This window comes from Artemia franciscana, chromosome 7 (assembly GCF_032884065.1).
Source record: "Artemia franciscana chromosome 7, ASM3288406v1, whole genome shotgun sequence".
NCBI lineage: Eukaryota > Metazoa > Arthropoda > Branchiopoda > Anostraca > Artemiidae > Artemia > Artemia franciscana.
Genome location: NC_088869.1, coordinates 36,995,262 through 37,015,454, shown reverse-complemented (window position 1 = coordinate 37,015,454; position 20,193 = coordinate 36,995,262). Strand labels below are relative to the sequence as shown.

Below are 20,193 nucleotides of genomic sequence, written 5' to 3'. Positions count from 1 at the left end.
CTGATCCCCCTTTAAAAATTTTTGGGCTATGAGTCACTGGGGAACTTTTTATTTACAATGAACTATAGGTTCTTGTTCTACCTGAGTCGCCAGACACATAAGGTATCCAGAAATAGCCGCCAGTCATCCCTCATTTGTGCTGATCCCTATGTATTTTCCTATTGGTGTCGAGCTACCGTGTTTTCACGCAGAAACAGCGACACAAATTGAAAGACTGTATTTACGAAGTTATCAAAATAGCGTATTTGAAATTTCCGGTAACAGCTTGGGAATCGAATTGAAATCCTCAAGGAGTGTTGAGGCAGCGGGGCAAGGGGACTTCAAATTGTGTGTATGCGGTCGGAAATGAGAGGACCAAACAATTTAGTTTCCGGTCCTCCTAAAAGTTTTTGTGCTATCTGCCCTTGTGTAACTAATAATCTGTTAACGGCGAAGCAACAAGGTAAGCCGAAAGTCACTATATGTACCCCGGTGAAAAGGGGATGTATGAGCAGTTTCTTCGAAATGGCGTGGGGGATTGAAACTTTCAGGGAGAATCTTGGGGCCAAGAGGGTTTTGAATTTTCACTGGTGGGGGGGGGGGCTAAAAGTGTTCTCCAATCATTTAAAAAAAATTGCACTATGAGCCCCTTTTGGACTCAGAATCTATGTTACTACGAATGGCAAAGTAGCGAGGCTAACCGAGAAACTCTATGTGTGTCGATTTTGTACCTAATTTGTCGAAATAGTGCATTTTCAATGTCTTGGAAACGCTTGGGTCATCAAGTTGTTTTGAGAGAGCTTTGGGCAATAAAGGGGCTACAAATTTCGTGTTTGGAGGAGGGGATGAGGGTTTTAAAACTTGCTTCCAAAAGTCCATGAGCGAAGGAGATGCGAATGCACAAAATAATTTTAGACTGGAGCGTAGGTCCCCCGAAGATGAAACGAAAATTTTTTTCTCGATCGGCTGAAAACTTATACCCCTGAAGTCCTTTGGTCATAGGTGAATCAGTACCCGAAAATTGCAGAACTAAATATTGGTTCAGCCGAAAATGGGTCCTGAAAAAGGGCAAGTAATTTTTTTTGCAGCAGCATAACACCATAACATGCATAGATATCTAGGTCAAAGGAACTCCAATGCATAACAATAACCTGAGGCTAAATTTTAGTTTCCCAAAATTGTGATAATTTCCTTTTCTACATGGCTTCAAATTTGCATGCTTTAGTGTTTGGGTCAACAGGAGCGGCAGTGTAAAAGAAATCTAGAAAAAAGTTATTAGCCTACCCAAAAAGGGCCGAAAAACTTCGTTCCTCTCTTATTCGCTTGAAAATTCTTGGGATATTTCCCAGGGCTAACACAACTTTAAATTTAACTTATTTTTTGAGTTTCTATCGTTTGAGGCTATAATTTTGTTTCTTACTCGTCTTCAGAGAACTAGTTTTGGATTTTTTTTTTTATAATTTCTGAAAAAGCGCCATGTACTAGTTGTTGCTAAGTTAACTTTCCCCAAAAAAACATTATTTGTTTGCAATGTATTTCATCCTAAGAACAATTTGGTTTGGTACCTATCACCGAGTATGCCACAGTAACACTTTACTAATAACTACAGAGCTGAGTTATTTTATAATTAAATAAAAAAAAAAAACAAGTTTTTTTTAATGAAAGTAAGGAGCGACATTAAAACTTAAAACGAACAGAAATTACTCCGTGTATGAAAGGGGCTTTTCCTCCTCGACACCCCGCTCCTTGCGCTAAAGTTTTTTATTGTTTTAAAAAGTCGAGTTGCGAGAAAGAATCAAACTTTAGCGCAAGGAGCGGGGTGTCGAGGAGGAAAAGCCCCTTTCATATACGGAGTAATTTATGTTCGTTTTAAGTTTTAATGTCGCTCCTTACTTTCATTAAAAAATACTTGTTTTTTAATTTCTGAAAGTTTTTGAATTAATGCATGTCTGATTTTGGCTCTCCGTACATAAATTACTAAAATGAAGTTTGCATATTAATTCTTTTTTTGGCTAAATGGCTTTCTCTTAGTTTTGATCAGACGATTTTGAGAAATAAGGGGTGGGGAAGGAGGTCTAGTTGCCCTCCAATTTTTCGGTTACTCAAAAGGCAACTAGATCTTTTAATTTTTAACGAACGTTTTTATTAGTAAAAAAAAACGTAACTTAAGAATTAACTTACGTAACAAACGTACATAACTTACGTAACTTACGTTACGTTTTATCCCAATTCTTTAAGAATGACCCCTGAATCAGAAAGGCCGTAGAATAAATAGTTGAAATTATTTAAAAAATTTTTAGCATAAAGAGCGAAGTATTTATCTCCTCCTAAATACCTCGCTCTTTATGCTAAAGTATTTTTAGAACCCTTCATATGCGTAATAATCTCTGTTCGTTTTAAGTTTTAATGCTTCTCCTTACTTTCAATTGAAAAAACTTTTTCATGTTTATATTTTCATTGTTTTTTTTTTATAATAATGCTAGAAAGTCCTGCGCCCTTTTCATTGAATTTCTCTTCCCCCATGAAATACTCCTCCAAGGAAAGATCCTCCCATATAGCCCCTCCCCTGAACCCCACACCCAAACCAAAAAAATCCCCCTGATAACGTCGGTACACTTCCCAGTAACCATTACTGTATGTAAACATTGGTCAAAGTTTGTAACTTGCAGCCCCTCCCCCAGGGACTGTGGGGGGTAAGTCATCCCGAAAGACATAGTTATTATGGTTTTCGACTATGCGGAACAAAATGGCTATCTCAAAATTTTGATCCGTTGACTTTGGGAAAAAATGAGCGTGGGAGGGGGCCTAGGTGCCCTCCAATTTTTTTGGTCACTTAAAAAGGGCACTAGAACTTTTCATTTCCGTTTGAATGAGCCCTCTTGCAACACTCTAGGACCACTTGGTCGATACGATGACCCCTGGGGAAAAAAAACAAAAAACAAATAAACACTCACCCGTGATTTGTCTTCTGGCAAAAAATACAAAATTCCACATTTTTGTAGATAGGACCTTGGAATTTTTTCTATAGGGTTCTCTGATACGCTGAATGCGATGGTGTAATTTTCGTTAAGATCCTATGACTTTTAGGGGGTGTTACCCCCTATTTTCCAAAATAAGGCAAATTTTCTCAGGCTCGTAACTTTTGATGACAAAGACTAAATTTGATGAAACTTATATATTTAAAATCAGCATAAAAATTCGATTCTTTTGATATATCTTTTAGTATCGAAATTCCGTTTTTTAGAGTTTCGTTTACTATTGAGCCGGGTCGCTCCTTACTACAGTTCGTTACCACGAACTGTTTGATTGTTTATAACAGTTGCATGAATGCAAATCATGAAACTTGCATGGAGACACATTTTCTATCCTCAGATGTAGCGAAAACGAAAAAAAGACCAAGTATTATAAGTGTATAACGTCTTTTGGAGAACTTCTGTTTAGTTATAGTTTTGCCTTGCGCAAAGCACAATTTTTCGTTTTGAAGACTGTAAATTTAATGCTTCCAATAATTAGTTTTTTTCGTTACTTTTATCAAACTTCTTGCGTCAATTTTTCATCTAGTATCTAGCTCAAAAAGCTCCACATTCTTATTCTTGCCTAATATACAAGGCACTTAGTTTACTTGTGGGATCTACAGTTAAACCTAAGAATCCTCTAGGGAGATTGTGTTCAAGCAGCTTCGGTCTTTACTGTAGCCAACACCGTGGGCTTGATATTATTTTTCTTAATAAAAGCTAAAAGAGATAAAATTTTCTAAGTTTTCGTATTCTGGGTTCAAACAGTACTCTCTTCAACCACAAATTATCTCATAGAGATTCTCTTGAGAAAAGACCAGGGCACCCAAAATTCTGTCTTTTTAATATTTGTCCTATTTTCTTACACCCTTGATTGGACTTAGGTGTTAGACTTAAGCGCCATAAGTAAGATCTTAAGCTCTAGCTCATCCAAAACTGGGAATTTTTTTCTCTACTGAAGTGATGCGTTTATTAAAACTATGTATACTACAGTCCTGGCTGTAGTAACTGTATACTACAGTTGTACTTCCTGGCTGAAGGGCCAAGAAACGGAGATCAGCACCGCCGGTACGGACTGTAAAGTCTAATGCCGTATCCTATACTACAGTCCTCATTGCACATTCTACAGTATTTAGTAGTATGTATAGTTTTAATAAACGCATCACTTCAGTAGAGAAAAAATAAATTTAGTGTCCCCCCCCCTTCTCACTGCTTGAGGGTTTACACGTCTTTTGTCCGCTTGGATCTCGAATATGCTTGTCCAGTTTGGCACCCTGGTATCTCTCGCGAAGAGTCGGAAAAAATAAATCAATCCAAAAAAGAGCCTTGCGAATAATTTTCAAAGAAGGCAAGGTGCTATATTCTCTTCTCCTAAAAAAAAAAGCTAGTTTGGAAACCCTTGAGCGAAGAAGGTTTTCGTTGTGCCTCCTTTTTGCATTCGTCACTCCCCATCCAGATTCCGGCTGTTTTGAGCTGTTTCTGAGCCTATCCCTATTTTGTCTCCCATTCGCTGCATTACTTTCAAGTATGAAAAAACTTTTTGTCCCCTTCATTACAGAAAAAATGAATAAATACCCCACTAGTTTCTCTTTTTTTCCTTTTTTTGATTGGCTGATGGTTTTGCCCAGGTTGTAGCACTTATTTGCTCTTTATATACTTAATATATATATATATATATATATATATATATATATATATATATATATATATCTTGTTCTTTTTTGTATTTATTCGCTTATTTTGCCTCCTTCCCCTTTTTTAATGTCTCTTCTAATTCTTTTTTTTTGACTTGCATTTGTTTAAGTTTAGTTTGACCAGTTTTTACTTTTTTAAGTTTTTAATTGACCTATTACTGCTTAACTATTGACTCATAAATGATTATTCACTATGATTTTTCTTTTTCGTTATTGTTTTCAGCATTTTTGCCAGTTTTAGTGAAACCATATGATTTGTTGACTCCGATGTCTAAAATCGGCCCTTTGTGGGCTCGCGGTAGAGATTTTTTTTATAGATTAATATATTATCTTATATGTTATCTTATCTTCATACTGGTTGTCTCTTTTCCATCTACTAAGCGATTTTGTATAAGCTATTTTGATTGAGTGCCAATCAATGAAAAATATTTTCATTTCTTTCTCTCTCTCTCTCTCTCTCTCTCTCTCTCTCTCTCTCTCTCTCTCTCTCTCTCTCTCTTTTATTTCCTCTTTTTCTCTTTCTCTCTGTCGCTCTCTCTTATTCCTCTCCTTCCTTCTCTCATTTCGTAGTCTGCTCATCTCTTATACTGTTATGTTAGATAAGCATTATTTTTTTTTTTTTTCTTTAAGGCTGAGAAATATGGACTTAACGTTTGTGGAGAAGGTGGAGAATACGAGACTCTCGCTCTTGACTGCCCTTTGTATAAGCATCGAATTGTTGTTGATGAAGCTGAATTCGTTATTCACAGCCAGGATCCATTTGCATCAGTTGGCTATTTACGCTTCAAGAAACTTAGTTTGGTTGAGAAGTTATAATTTTTCGTGTCGTAAATTTGAAATCTTCTTCTTTTTGTTAGTTTTCATGCATTAAGAAAATCGTTTCCTTAAGTAATACTCTTGTTAACTTTTATTCTGTTCCATTGCATATTAATGCGTCAGTGTGTCTTCTTTTTTTTTCTTCCCCTTCTTAAGTTTTCATCGAGATTTAGTGTGATGGTAGTTAACGCTATTTAATATTTGTTCATTTTATATTTTCCTTAAGCGTTCTAACTTAACGCTTCTTGCCTTGGCCCAAATTGGGCTAAGGTTGAAGGGAAGGAAGTACAAAAATTAGCTTTTTTCTATGCTCTGTATCTTTATATTCAGTTTTCTTGACTTCTTCATTTAAAATAGGATGAGTGAAAATAATCAAGATTAAAGGATCGTACTTCATATCACTGAATGAAATTAATAAAAGATAGGAAAGCCTTGAAGTTGTATTAGGGTGTAATGCAGCTAAATCATGAACGTCCTTAATGTATCTAAAATACCTATTGCTGGACGTCCAGTGTTTGTTAGTAAAGTGTTATTGATTTATGTATAATATGCCTATCACAAGCCTAAAAGACATATTTCATGAAAAATGATAAAAAGATAGAACTGCACTCTCCCTACCGTGAGCGGGAGGAGGTTGGTAAGTACAGAGTGAAATCTAAATATTTTACTGGTCAATAACTATAGCAGTTCAAAAGCTGCAATGTTCTTAGCAGTAGATGCTGCAGAAGACAACTAGAAAAACTCAAGTTTTCATTTTGCGTGTATATGTGTTTTTTTTTATGATTTATTTTTACTATTCAAGTTCTTTGTTAATCAATGACAAATGTTTTCACAAAACTATCAAATTAATGACCTGCACTTAGTATAACTCGTGCGTGGGTTATACACTCAACAATAAATGGATAACACTATCTCCAGATACCGGAATAAAAAGATGGCTGTTCAAATCTCTGTAACAAAAAACAAAACCCCTAATAAATTCGAAATAACCAAATAAAAATAAATAAAATGAAATGTGGAGCATCCATCCCAGAATTTAAATTAAATTAGTAGTTAATAATTTAATGGTTCTTTAATTCAATTTTATTATTTACCAAGGATTTATCCAAATCTACAGAACTACATTCATTTGAGTATTTTTATCGGTGATTCATCTTAGTTTAAAAAATTGTTTTAGTTGGTAAAACTGAAATACCTATTTTAAGGTCAGAACATTATCGTAATCCTCTGCTCAATTCTGAAAACAATCAAATATTGGGGGGGGGGGCTCTGTCCTTATCTATAAATACGTATAAAATTTGCGTCTATTATGATTTGAGATGTTTAGAAGCTTAACAGTTTTTTCTCATAGTATTTGTATTTAATCTTTTTTCTGTGGGGAGGGGGGATTTCCTCTCAACTATGTACGGGCATAACAAAACTTTGAAAAAAGGACCGTCATAGCTTTTCTTCATTCACCTGTCACATCTGCTGAATCGTATTCATTTCAAATAATGTAGGAAATAACGGTACTTCTTGGGACAAATCATATTTCTGTGCCTTTATGTTAAAGTTTGTAGGCTGCAATTCCTTTGTTTTACTTGTTATCTTATTCTTCGGATATGTCTTCCCAGTTTTTTTTTTTTTTTTTTTTTTTTTTTTTTTTTTTTTTTTTTTTTTTTTTTTTTTTTTTTTTTTTGAATTCTAAAAATGGATTATCTCTTGAAAAATAAAGAGCGAATTTTAAGTTTGAAATGAGCAAGCTGAGCTTTGAACAAGATGCAATAAATCATAATAAATAAATGAAGCTTCAGACAAACAGAAATTAGCACAAACAAATGTAACATAACTGTATCTCAAACCCTTCAAAAGACCTGAGTTTTACTTTGGCTTTACAGAAACAAAATTAATAGTTTAAATTGAGAGTTTTAATTAACTTTCTGATTTTCAGAACATCTGAAAGGAATTGATTTAATTAGCTCTGAAAGGAACTGATTTAATTAGGAACTGGTTAGCCCCTAACCCCTTTTGCAACTCCTGACTGAAGGACCATGAAACGGATATCAGCACGACCGACCCGGACTATGAAGTCTAGTGCCGTTTCTTCATCTTTTATTTAATTGATTATATAGAAATTAACGAAATTTTATTGCACATTTGACTAAGGGAACAAAATTGACTGTTTCAAATATACTAGTATCGAAAAATGGAACTTGGAAGCATTTGGTCATAGGATAAAAATATAGCTCTCTTCATTATATGTTTAACTCACACCCATAAGTTCTCTGGCCAAAAGGACCTAAATGTACAAAAATATCCTAGAATGGGGCACGGGTCCCCAAATATGGTGTCCAAAAAGGGCGAGGAAAAGTTTCCTTTCCAAATGTCTTGAAATTCTTTAGCCCATGGGTCAAGAAAAATAATGTGGGTTCATCCCAATGACAAGAATTTTTTTTAATGCATCGCTTCACCCAAAAAGGGGGCCCCAAAAAGACCCTTTTTTTAATTACTCAAACGTTACATTCCTAGGTTTCTAGGCAAAGGGATGCTAATGCATAAAAAAATATTAAAGTTTGATGTACGAGCCTCCCCCCCCCCTCATTCCTCAAAAGAATTGTATGAAGTACTTTGTTTAATCACTTTTGAAACTTTATCCGTAAATCCTTGGGCATTGCAGCCCCCAATGGAAAAAAAAAATTGAAGAAAAAATTAGTTTGCCTGAAAATGATGTCTGAAAAATGGCATAAAATATTTTTCTGAACTGCTCGTAACTTGCATCATAATTGAAAGGACGGGTGGGCCCCTCTTACACAAAAGAAAAAACTGACAAAAATGGTTCTAAAAATTTAAGACCTGAAAAAGGGTCCAAAACTTGATGCGTTGCGAAAATGAAGTCGTAACTGGGTTCATAAGTGAGCAAAGTCGTGATTATTTGTAAGAACTAGCTAAGTCTTGGTTTGGTTCAAAAATGAGTTGACTCTGTGCAAAAACAGGCTATGTCCTGCTTCACTGCGAAGACGAGCCATGTCCTGATCTAGTCTAAAGTAACCTAATTCCTATTTCAGCGCAAAAAGAAGCTTATTCTAACCTGTAGAATGTCGGACATAAGTGTAAAATGCAGTAAGTCAAGACTCTTTCGAAAATTAGTGAATTCCTAACTTAGTACAAAAACAAGCCTAGTATAAGCTTCAAATTTCAGTTAGACGATGAGGGAACAAGTTAAGTTCTGACTCGGCACAAAAGCAAGCAAAGTCCTTGGCTATGGGCAAAAGTCTTGACTAAGTCCCCGGATGTAACAATGACTTGACCTAAGCTGTATTTAGTTCTCCCCAACTGTCAACTTATATTAAAAAGCAGGACATCCCTTTTTGTTTTTACGGGATGGAAAAATTTTCAATCTTTATGACTGAAAAACTAAAGTTTACTCCAACACCCTGCCTCCGTTCCCGCTAACAAAAAAAGGTAGCCAGGCTGAAATTAGCAGAGAATACCAAAAACAAGATTGAGGCTGCTGCCCCACTGAAACCCACCGAAAACTCACAGTAATATGTAATCAAAAAATTTGTGGTAATGAACTATAAGTGAGGAGAAAAAAGCAAACAAAACTAAAAAAGGAATTTTCATAACAGTTAATATATCAAAAGAACTGGTTTTTTATGCTGACTCCAAATATATAAACTTTGCTAAATTTTATGCGACCCATTAACAGCTACGAGCTTGAGAAAATTTGCCTGATTTTAGAAAAAGGGAAGAATGGCCCAAAAAAGTCAAGCGACGGTAATAAAAATCACGTAATAGAGATGTTTCAAGCTGCTATCTACAAAATGTGGAATTTTGTGTTTGTGTCAGAAAAAAGATCACGGATTTTTCAGGAATGATCTTATAGAACCAGTTGTCCTTGAATATCAGATGAGGGCTCATTCGAACAGAAATAAAAAATAATAATAGTTTTAGTGCCCTTATTAATTCACCGTAAAAATTGGAGGGCAACTCCTACGCCCCATTTTTTCCCAAAAACGTCTGATCAAAATTTTGACATAGCCATGTATCTCACCATAGTTAAAAGGCTCAATAACTATGCCTCTGGGGGTGACACTCCTCCCCGCCCCCGTTCCCTGTTGAAAGGGATGTAAGTTATGAAAGTGGCCCATATTTTGTATTAAATAAAAGAAAAATAAGTTTTTTCAGCTGAAAGTAAGGAGCAACGTTAAAACTTAAAGTGAACAGAAATTATTACGTACTTGAGGGGGTTAACCCCTCCTCAATACCTTGCTATTTACGCTAAAGTTTTTTAGTACTTTCAAAAAAAAGCTTTTTATTGTTCTAATTAAACGAGCCTTGTGTTTCCGGGGTCGTTATTAAAGAATGGACAAAATTAAAACTTTAAAGTAAAGAGCGAGGTGTCGAGGAGGGGTCAATCTCCCTCATATACATAATAATTTCTCTTCGTTATAAGTTTTAATGTTGCTCCTTACTTTCAGTTGAAAGAACTTGTTTTTTAATTTAATTTCTGATCATTTTTTAAATAATGCGGGGAAATCCAGCTCCCCCTCCATGGAAAATTCCCTTCCCGTATTTTAAATTCTCCATGGAAAGATCATCCTCCCACGTAAATCGAAATTTTAATCGGGCGACTTCGGGAAAAAAGAGCGTGGGAGGTGGGCTAGCTGCCATCCAATATTTTTGGTCACTTAAAAGGGCATTCAATTTTTTAATTTCCTATCAAATGAGCCCTCTCCCGCTCTTCAATGATCACTGGTTGGATACTGGATGATCACCCCTGGGGTAAAAAACCGCATCCGTGATCTTTCTTCTAGCAAAAAATGCAAAATTCCACATTTTGTGCATAGGAGCTTGAAATCTCTTCAGTGGGTTCTCTGGCATGCTGATTCCTTTGGAATGACTTTCATTAAGATAACTTGGTGCTTTTGGGGTGTTTCCCTCTTTCAAAAATTGACAAATTTTCTCCGACTCTTAACTTTTGATGGGTGCCATTAAACTTCATGAATTTTACATGTTTTGAATTAGCATCAAAATTCTATTCTTTTGATGTACCTATTGTTATCAAGACTCTGTTTCTTAGAGTTCTGAATATTATTGAGCCGCATCGCTCCTTACTTACATTTTGTTACCGCGAACTGTTTGATAGGGTATTTGTTATGGCTAAATATATGGACTTTTTGGGGGAGGGGGATCTACGAGTAGAATTTTCTGTGGAAAGGAAAGTTCCGAGGAAATTTACCAGGAGCAATTTTGCACGGGTGGGGGATTTACTTGAGCAATTTGAAAAACAGTCAAAAGCTAATTAATAAACAAGTTTTTTTCACGTGAGAGTAAGGGGTTACATTAAAACTTTAAACGAAGAAAAATTATTCTGTGCATGAGAGGGGGTGTCCTTCCTCATTTCTCGCTCTATATGCTGTAATTTTTTACTTTTTGCCACAATTCTTTTAGAAAAACTGCTCAAGCACAAGGGTAATTGAATTTGAATGAGAAGTATTTTTAAAGAACTTTGGTATAAAGGGCGAGAGATGAGGATGGGACATTTCTCTCATATACGGAATGATTTCTGTTCGATTTAAGTTTTAATTGCTTTTAGTTGAAAAAGATGTTTTTTTATTTATTTTTAACCTATTCGGGGGGTTTTAAAGGACACTTTTTTCTCGCTTTTTTACTTGTTAATCGTGATTCATTTAAAAATATTCACTGTACATAATCAAGTAAAACGTCAATATTACTGTTTCAAGTAATCCGTTTGGTCCCTACAGGGTGATAGGATGACGAGGGATTCCATTTGGCGTAATAATTAAGACTGGTCTATGGCGTTCCCTATGTTTACTTAATGACTCCAATTCTGCTTACTATAGACATGGAATGTTGATATTGTATGTAGCGTGCTTTCAAAAGAGCTTTAACAGCTGGCATTACCAATACTTTAGGTCTTTCAGCAGTAATTTGTTTTTAGCGGAAAATTGAGTTTGCATGCTACTTGAGGTTAGAAAGTTCGTGCTTTTTGTAGAAATATAAAGAGGTAGCGGCACTGAAAAAAAAAACAATTGCCACAGTTACTGTTGAAGAAATTCACGGAGAACAAGTTGGATAATGAAGTTGCTTTTGCTCAACCTCAAACAGGCTAAAATGGAGATGGAAAAACTACCAGCCTCTACAAAACAGAGTAGAATTTGCCTCTTCCTTACAATTTGTTTCTGATCTGGTGACCCTTTTCGAATAATTCAACTAATGTTTGACGGCTCTATGATGAAAATTTGGTCGATTAAACTAATCTGCATGCAATGCAGAAAGAAGGAATCAGTTTGAAGGTGATCAAAAACGAAATTGAGAAGCATCCCGGAATCTACTTGTTCATGAGAATAATTAAACCACCTAGCATCTGCCGCCAATAGGAAAGAGCAGCAAGATTTTTGGCTATTGCTGGTAATTATGCCAACAGAAAGAATGACGATTTCTTTGCACCATTTTTAATGCCAGTTGTAACCCCAATATCATTCAGAATAGCCAATATGGATATGCTTCTCTTTTCGAATACAGAGCTATTCTTTTCAGCCTGAGAAGGAATTTTGAATGGAATACCGCGAGAGGAGAGGCAAAGTGTAAAGGGGCAAATGGTACCCTTGAAGGGTTGTCTACTATTAAAGAAATACTTGAAGTATAAGCCTCAGTTTTGGAGGACCTAAGTGTTCAGCTAATCTGGTTTAAGTTGATCATATACGATCTAAAAGTGTACATTAGAAAAAGAACAATGGAGGCTACTGAAATTTGCAGAAAATAGAGGGTGTCCTACGCCTAGCTGAAGGTATACATCTTCATTGGAAGTTCTTAACTTATTTTTTTAAACAATTTCAACATCGATTTACAACTAATTGAGGAACTTTTCGCACTCGGAGCCCTTTTAGTTGGGATCATTTGGTTAAATCGATTCAAAGGTAAGAGAGGTCAGGGAGGCTTCGACCATAGAATGCTGTTGCGAGAGCAACACTTTGGTTTTGTCCCATTTTTTTGTTTTGTTTTTTATTTATTTTTTTCCTATGCCGCCGATCTCAGCTTATTCCTGGAAAGTTGTAAGGGTCTAACCTGTGCGGCTTTTACGGAAAGTGTAGACCTCAGGCCGGATTGACGAATATGACATTACATTTTGGAAAGCTCCGTAGAACTCTTGCCTGGGGCCAAAAAGGATAGTTTTTGCTTGTTCACGAGCCAGAGTCAATGGTATGCGAAGTGAAGTGGAGTTATATATTCTATGTCAGAGAGGAGTATCTAAAGTTTTGCAGCCAAGCTTTCGTTTCATAAAACCATGTTTCTGCTTTCGAGTGGAAAGCTCCGCTCTAGCAGGCAAGCAGGCAGGCACCACTTTCAAATAGAAGATGGACTAAAATCTATAAGTGTTAAATACAGGCAGCAGTTATCCGGCCCCACAGTCAATTTATCTTCTTTGAGTGATAAATAGAAACATTTACAGAAGCAAAAAATAGAGAAATGTTCTCAGATGTAGTAGAGAAATATTCTCAGATGTACCTCATAAACTTTAAAAGTTCTGTCATTGCTAAAGAAATTGGACCTTATCCTTTACACCTTTCTAAGTGGTGACGTTAAAAAGTTGGCCTACGGCAACAAAAAATCAAATTTTGAACTAAGATAGATAGAATTTTTTTCGACGGCAATCGATAGCTCTTGATGAGCTGATCAAAGTGTATATCATACATTTTTTGGTACAAAAATTCCTTCATGAGATATACTAATTTGAAAGTTTCAAGGGGTTGATAACTTCAGCAGTAGTGTACACGCTGAAACCAAAAATAGGCCGACACCAATTGTAAGACAAGTAGAGGAATTATAAGCAACAGTCGACTGTTAGACCATAATCATCTTCGGCAATAAGGGTTTTGCGACTTTGGCTAGTTGATGTACCTATTATTTGTTTCCGGTGTATTTGATGGTAAGACCAATTTGGTTCCAGTGGTAAGCCATGTAGGGGACTTGTAAGTAATAATCGTCTATTAGGCTAAACCATCTTCAGTGAAGAGGGGTTTGTAACTTTTGCTAGTTGGTGTACCCATATTCACTGTAACATAGAACTAAGTGTTTACGCAACGGGTACAGACGATAACGTGAAACAATGAGGCAGTTTCGTAATAATTAATAGAGTTTCATCTATGATATTTGGATCCTGAAAAGTTACTGATAGCTTTATAATACCAACTAGATTATATTAGATATTGTTCCAAGTCTTTATCCTGATGTCAACGATTGAAAAGGATGAAGTTTAAGTGGGTGCAAAGTCAATTTAGTCCCTTCGTTCGATTTTCTTTTGTTATTGTTGTTTTTTCAACGCTAAGAAATAGCCTTTGATCATGTGATTACTGATCGATAGCGAAGAAACAAAACCAAAGTGTTGCTCTCGCAACACTTTAGTCGGCGAAGCAGGATAAAGGTTGCCGCAACACTTCACGTTGCCCGGGCAACGTAGGTCTATTTGAAGTTGATATTGGGGTTGTAATTACAAAATATTCGACAAAAAGTTAGTTCAAGTTGTATCGCCATGTATTGGGCCTTTTCCCACTGATCATCACCAAAGTTGGCATTCAAAACTAGAAAGGCACATGAATGTTGTACATCCCCTATGTATCGCACAGTATCATTGTTTTACGGTATACGCCTCAGTGATATGCTTACTGGCATGTATGGGATAGATATCTGAAGTATAAGATGTTATTAAAGGCCTTTTTTCTATTTTCTAGACTTGTCAGTAGTTAATGTATGGCTTGTACATTTCGTATATTTGAGCTTTTTTTACATTTCGCATCCATAGGGTTTAAAGCGCAGGAGCTCCACTTCAAAAGGAAAATGCTGTTCTGTGACAAAATTAGCTTGGCACTAAAAAGAAAGAATATAAATTTAAGATTGTATGCTACGGGCTAGGAAAACTTCAATAGAAGAATTTGCAAGAGTCTTTCTTTAATGTTGTGGAAGCGTTTATAATTTGTGGTTTGGCTAATTGACGTGGTATAACTAAATTAAATAAAAATAAATTGAACTTTTGCACTTGCTATGAAAATTAGTCTCTTCTCTTATGAACGATTACGGGCTGGGGTCTCTTTCATGGCTAGGTTGTTCGCTTATCCCTAAGGGGGCAACCATGACGGGTGAAACGATAGCCCACCAAATTTTTTCTATTACCAGGGATATGCAATTAATCGTGGCACACAAGTGTGAGGCCACACTTAACATTCAAATTATATATTTATAGATGGCACTTGCAAATCTGGTTGCATGACTAATGTTTATTCAGGAAGAAAGAATTTTCATTAGTAAGTTTTTCTTGTATGTTTTGTCAACTACAGAGACTAGTTACAAAGTATATTTTTTTTTTCCCAAGAAAGTACTGCTTACCACTTTTAAGGTCGATGAGTTAAGATTCAAAATGGGCAACACACCCTATTACCAATGGTTTTAAATTAGTCTATCCTATTTTGGGGTGGGTTGCAAATTTTTGATTAAATGATCCTCAGCGCTAATACCAACTCTCAAAAACTCTGGAAAGAGGGGAATTTATTTTCTAATCCTACGAGGGGGGACAGTTTTGTTTTTTTGCTAGGTTCAATAATATTAGCTCTTCAGAAGGAGACATCCTAGAAAAAAATTGACACATTTTTTGACTGCCAATTTTATGCTAATTTTTTTGGTTTTGTTCTTGTTATTGACAAATAGATTCATCCCTGAAAGTTTCATTTTCCTAACCTAAACCCTTTCTGAGATAGCAAGAAGTCAATTAACTAGAATTTAATTCTACTGCCCTCTTATGGGCAGTTAATATAAAAACTATGTTCTTATGGCCTCATAGCATTACCCTAGGCTATTGAGAAAAAAGTAGGATAATGTCTAACTAGCCTAAAAAAAGCTGATTCAACACAGATTAAACTTACATTACACTTAGATTACAGTTCAACAGATTAAAGTAGGAAAAACAAGGAAATACAGTCCATTGATCCTTGCTGAATACTATCAAGTAAGAATTTTGGTAAATGTATCACAGTTCATATTATTGACTTACCAATAAAGTGAATATGCTACTTCATGCCTTTTTTATGCTCTTTAACAATATAATAATTGGTTCTATTACAATTTCAAATTTAAGCACTTTTTGAACTCTTAAAAATGATGAATTTTTCATTAAAGTATGAGTTATTGGTTGTTTTCAAAAAAATAATAATGCATTTTCTCTGCACCGTTTTCTCAGTCATTTTTGGCAAAATAATAGGCCCACTATATTTTCTTAGTGCCAAAATTATTTACAGTTAGGTTAGGTCAGGTCAAAAAGTGCTTAAATTTGAATTTGCAATAGAAGCAATTATTATATTTGTAAAGAGCATAAAAAAGGCATTTAGTTGTGTTCACTTTATTGGTAAGTCAATAATATGAATTATGCTACATTTACCAGAAATTTATTGCTTTTGGTTATAAATCTATGGCTAAAGAGTGTATGAGACCATTAGAGGGGAGCCAGGGATGAATGTCAAAAGCACAAACAAAACTGTAAATATGAGCATAATATTAACAATCTAAAAATGGGTCAATTTTTCCAGAATGTTTCCTTAAGACCTACTATTCATGTCTTTTACCTTTTTTTTTTATTAGAAATGCTAAAAAGGGCATTCTTTAATCAAAATATAAAAAGTATATTTTGAAAATATTAGGGAAGACACAAACACTTTTTTTGGGAAGGGGGGCATAGATAGCCTTCACCCAATTAGCATCACTGAGTCTCAGCCCAATTTTTGGTAATTGGTAACTTACTAATAGATAAAAAATGTAGTAATAATGTAGACCTAGTAATCAAATGATTCTAGTTTAGTGGTGGGCCCCCTCAGAAGGAAACACAAAAAAATTCTAAAAACCACTTTAAAAATTTTAAAAATATAATATCCTTGTTAAAAGCACATCATTTTACTTCACCTCTACCTCCCTAATGTGCAAATAAATAGCTCAAATCACATGTACTTCATGAATTCTCCCAATGCTTTTTGCTTGTTTGCCTTTAAATTAATTTGAAAACAAAGAGTTGGCCTATCTAAATTCAAAGGGTAAATATATTTGGGTATTAATTTACAGTTAGGCTTACTATAAAATTCTGAAAATACAATAAAAAATCCTTTATCAATTACTTAAATTATTCCCAAAAGCACTTGAAATTAATTTTTCCCCCATGGAATCTAATTTCTTATTATTATTCAAATCATGTCCAGGCTTATCAAGATGTGCTATGGGGTACCAATCCCTAACTCTTAGTTTTTTTACTACCAATCCCTAACTCTTAGTTTCTTGCTTTTAATTTATATATAAATAAATTTTAAATTAATTTGTAGCACCCTACTTTTTCAGTTTTTCTGCTTAAAAATCTTGGTTTGCAGCTAAAGTTTTAGGCATAATTCAGATATATTGTCAAAATTTGCAATAAACAGTAGTTTGGTTGAATAAGTCCTTAATAATAATTGTACTATAGAATTGCAGATGGGAAAAGAGAATATTATTCATATAAGTGGAACTTGTATGTGAGTTATGGTCATATATCAGTTTGAAGCCATCACAGAGTTTATAATAGGGTTCTCTAATGTTTAAATACATTGAGATATTATACCTTATACTAATAGAAAAAGAAAAATATTAGCAATATTTTGAGGGAAGAAATTTCTTGGCAAGGCTCATGATGGATTGCCTCACATTTTCTACATCTATGCTGCTTGGCATGTGAATGTAATGGTGTATGCTACATTCTACATTCTCCCCTCCCCCCTCCACACCAGTAATAAAGGCATACACCAAAAAAAAATCCTTGGAATCAATAGGGATTATATATCAGTTTCCTTCAACTTAGTTAAATCAAGCACTAAGATATAAATCAACATTAACTTTTGCCATGCAACTTTTCAGGAACAAACACGCTGGTATGTGGTATTAGTTCCTCTGAAACTGGTAAGCATAAAATACAGTTTTTTGATACTTTTAAAACAATCAGCTATCTTATAATTTTCAGTTAATAGAAACTTTGTCCTCTTTGGGTCAAAATCATAGTATGTTGCCATAGAATGGTACATTCCTTTTAGTTGCTTGAAAAGAGTCCTAGAACTTACAATCTATTCAAAGAAGCTTTCTCCTGATTTTATAGGATCTTTGGTTTGATACAATCGCCCTTGAGAAAAAAAACAAACAAACAAATAAACATGCATAAACATCCTTTGGCAATAACTTTTGCCATGCAACTTTTCAGGAACAAACACGCTGCTATGTGGTATTAGTTCCTCTGAAACTGGTAAGCATAAAATACAGTTTTTTGATACTTTTAAAACAATCAGCTATCTTATAATTTTCAGTTAATAGAAACTTTGTCCTCTTTGGGTCAAAATCATAGTATGTTGCCATAGAATGGTACATTCCTTTTAGTTGCTTGAAAAGAGTCCTAGAACTTACAATCTATTCAAAGAAGCTTTCTCCTGATTTTATAGGATCTTTGGTTTGATACAATCACCCTTGAGAAAAAAAACAAACAAACAAATAAACATGCATAAACATCCTTCTGGAAAAAAATTTAAAACTCCATATTTTTGTAGATAGACTTGATACCTCTGTGGCAGGGTTCTCTGATATGATGAATCTAATAATGTGATTTTTATCAAGATTGCATGCTTGTTTGGGGGTGTTATCCCTTTTTTTTATTGAAAATTAGGCAAATTTCTCTAGCTTGTTGCTCTTGGTGGTTAACAAAATACTTAATAATTTTATATATTTGTAGTATTTCTTGCTTCATGTTCCTTACCACAAACTGTTTTATAAAGTTTCCTTGTGGTTAGTAATTTTGTTTTGAACCTGTTCATTTTGTTCAGTTGTATTTGAAAATGAAAAGAAAGAGGGTCAATGTGACAGCTGTATTTTAAAGTTAAACTTAATTTTTGTTTTTCTATTCTGTAATTTTTTAAATGTCTGAAGGTATATGAGATTTCATTTCATGAGGGAGAATTGTCCTGTTATTAAAAAGGTATATTTTACATTCCCATTATACCATCAAAACATGGTATCTATACAGGAATATTGACCCTTTGAAAAGTGAAGATCTTGGGAAAACCCTGCTTTGGTAGCTTTTGAAATATTGGAAAGCTGTTGATCTGGGACAGGTGAATGAAGCTTCTAGGGCCTAAAATACCTCATTGGAAGCTGTTTTTGAGTTCTTATCTCAAATCCTTCTCTAGCCTATTCTAAGGTGTAGGAAATGGCTTAAAGACATGCTTTTTGGAGTATATATATATATATATATATATATATATATATATATATATATATATACATATGTATATATATATATATATATATATATATACATATGTATATATATATATATATATATATATATAAAGGAGGCACACTCGTGCCTCTATAAAGAGGCGACACACGACAATGTTAAGCGATCTTTGGTTCCAGTGGTCGCAGACGGATGGGGAGGGATGTATTTTGTAGCCCGAGCTCCAACTAAGAAACCTGCAAAATTTCATCCCCCTCCAACTTTTTCTTCATGGGGAAAATCTGGCTGAAATTTTCGACCTGTCAACCCAAGCCCCCCTTTAACGTTGTCCGATCGGGCTGAAATTCACAAGTTAAGGTCCCCTAGGGCCCAGGAGCTTATCCGCGAAATTTCAGCTTGATCTGATAACTCCTTCCCTGTTTTCCAGAAACCACGCATAGCCACTTAAAATTCATTTACTTTTTTTTCCTAGACGCCTACAGGTCACATCCGACATCGGATCTGGGTGTACGAAGACTCATTCGATGCGGAATTCTCCGAGTAAGTGCCCATGAAAGTTTCGTAGGAAAATCTTAACCCCCCGAAAGTTTCGACCCTCCAACCCTCCCCCCCCCCCACCCCTTTTAACGTTGTCCGATCGGGCTGAAATTCACAAGTTAAGGTCCCCTACGGCCCAGGAGCTTATCCGCGAAATTTCAGCTTGATCCGATAACTCCTTCCCTGTTTTCCAGAAACCACCCATTAGCTATTTAATTAACGGATTTCTCTCCATAAGAGCCCATGTTAATTTGAAATTTTTAAAAGCTATTGAGAAGTTATATTTACACACATGCAAGTTATTAGCTCAGTTGGTAGAGCGTGAGACTTTTAATCCTCGGGTCAAGGGTTCAAGTCCCTTACGGGCGGTTTTTTTTCACAACATCAAAAAAATTTTGATAACACCTGGACAGCTTATCATTTGAAAGATAACAGAATATTAGCTTCTTATGAGCAAAAGAAACATTTCGGTCATTCTATCTATTTTTTTTCTATTTTATACAATGATTTAAAAGCGGGGGGGGGGGGTTCCTCTCCTAATTCCTGTACGAGGAGTACAGGAATTATTAAATTACATCCACCATGGATTGTAGAAAAACGTACAGAATTAATATGAAAAAAAATTAAACCTGTACAAAAGAGTCTTTAAAAGCGGGGGGTTTGCCTCTCCCAATAGTCTTCTTATAGTCCTAATAGTCTAATAGTCCCATGTTAATTTTTGAAATTCTTAAAAGTTACGAATATCAACATTCAAGTACATCAAAATAATCAGCTCGGCACGGCGAGAATGACTGCAAGCATCATAAAAATCCAGCTCCATTCCAGAAAAAATTTTGATAACACCTGGACAGCTTATCATTTGAGA

At 35.1% G+C, this 20,193-nt stretch overlaps 2 protein-coding genes across 9 annotated transcripts in view; both read left to right on the top strand.

Moving 5' to 3' along the window:
* LOC136029223 (diphthine--ammonia ligase-like) overlaps nucleotides 1-5,575 on the top strand; it is a 30,015-nt gene extending 24,440 nt beyond the window's left edge. The window contains exon 5 of the mRNA XM_065707434.1: nucleotides 5,318-5,575. Within this exon, the coding sequence (XP_065563506.1) occupies nucleotides 5,318-5,503 (186 nt within the window). The 3' untranslated portion in view covers nucleotides 5,504-5,575. The remainder of the gene's footprint in view (nucleotides 1-5,317) is intronic.
* LOC136029228 (uncharacterized) overlaps nucleotides 1-20,193 on the top strand; it is a 497,253-nt gene that overhangs the window by 339,186 nt on the left and 137,874 nt on the right. The window contains exon 1 of one of the 8 annotated variants that reach the window (XM_065707442.1): nucleotides 14,811-14,855. The exons of 5 other annotated variants lie outside the window; for them this stretch is intronic. The gene's annotated coding sequence lies outside the window, so the exon portion shown is untranslated. Of the gene's footprint in view, nucleotides 1-14,810; nucleotides 14,856-20,193 lie in introns of those variants that run through there. 2 more of the 8 variants (XM_065707446.1, XM_065707448.1) reach the window with 2 other exon arrangements.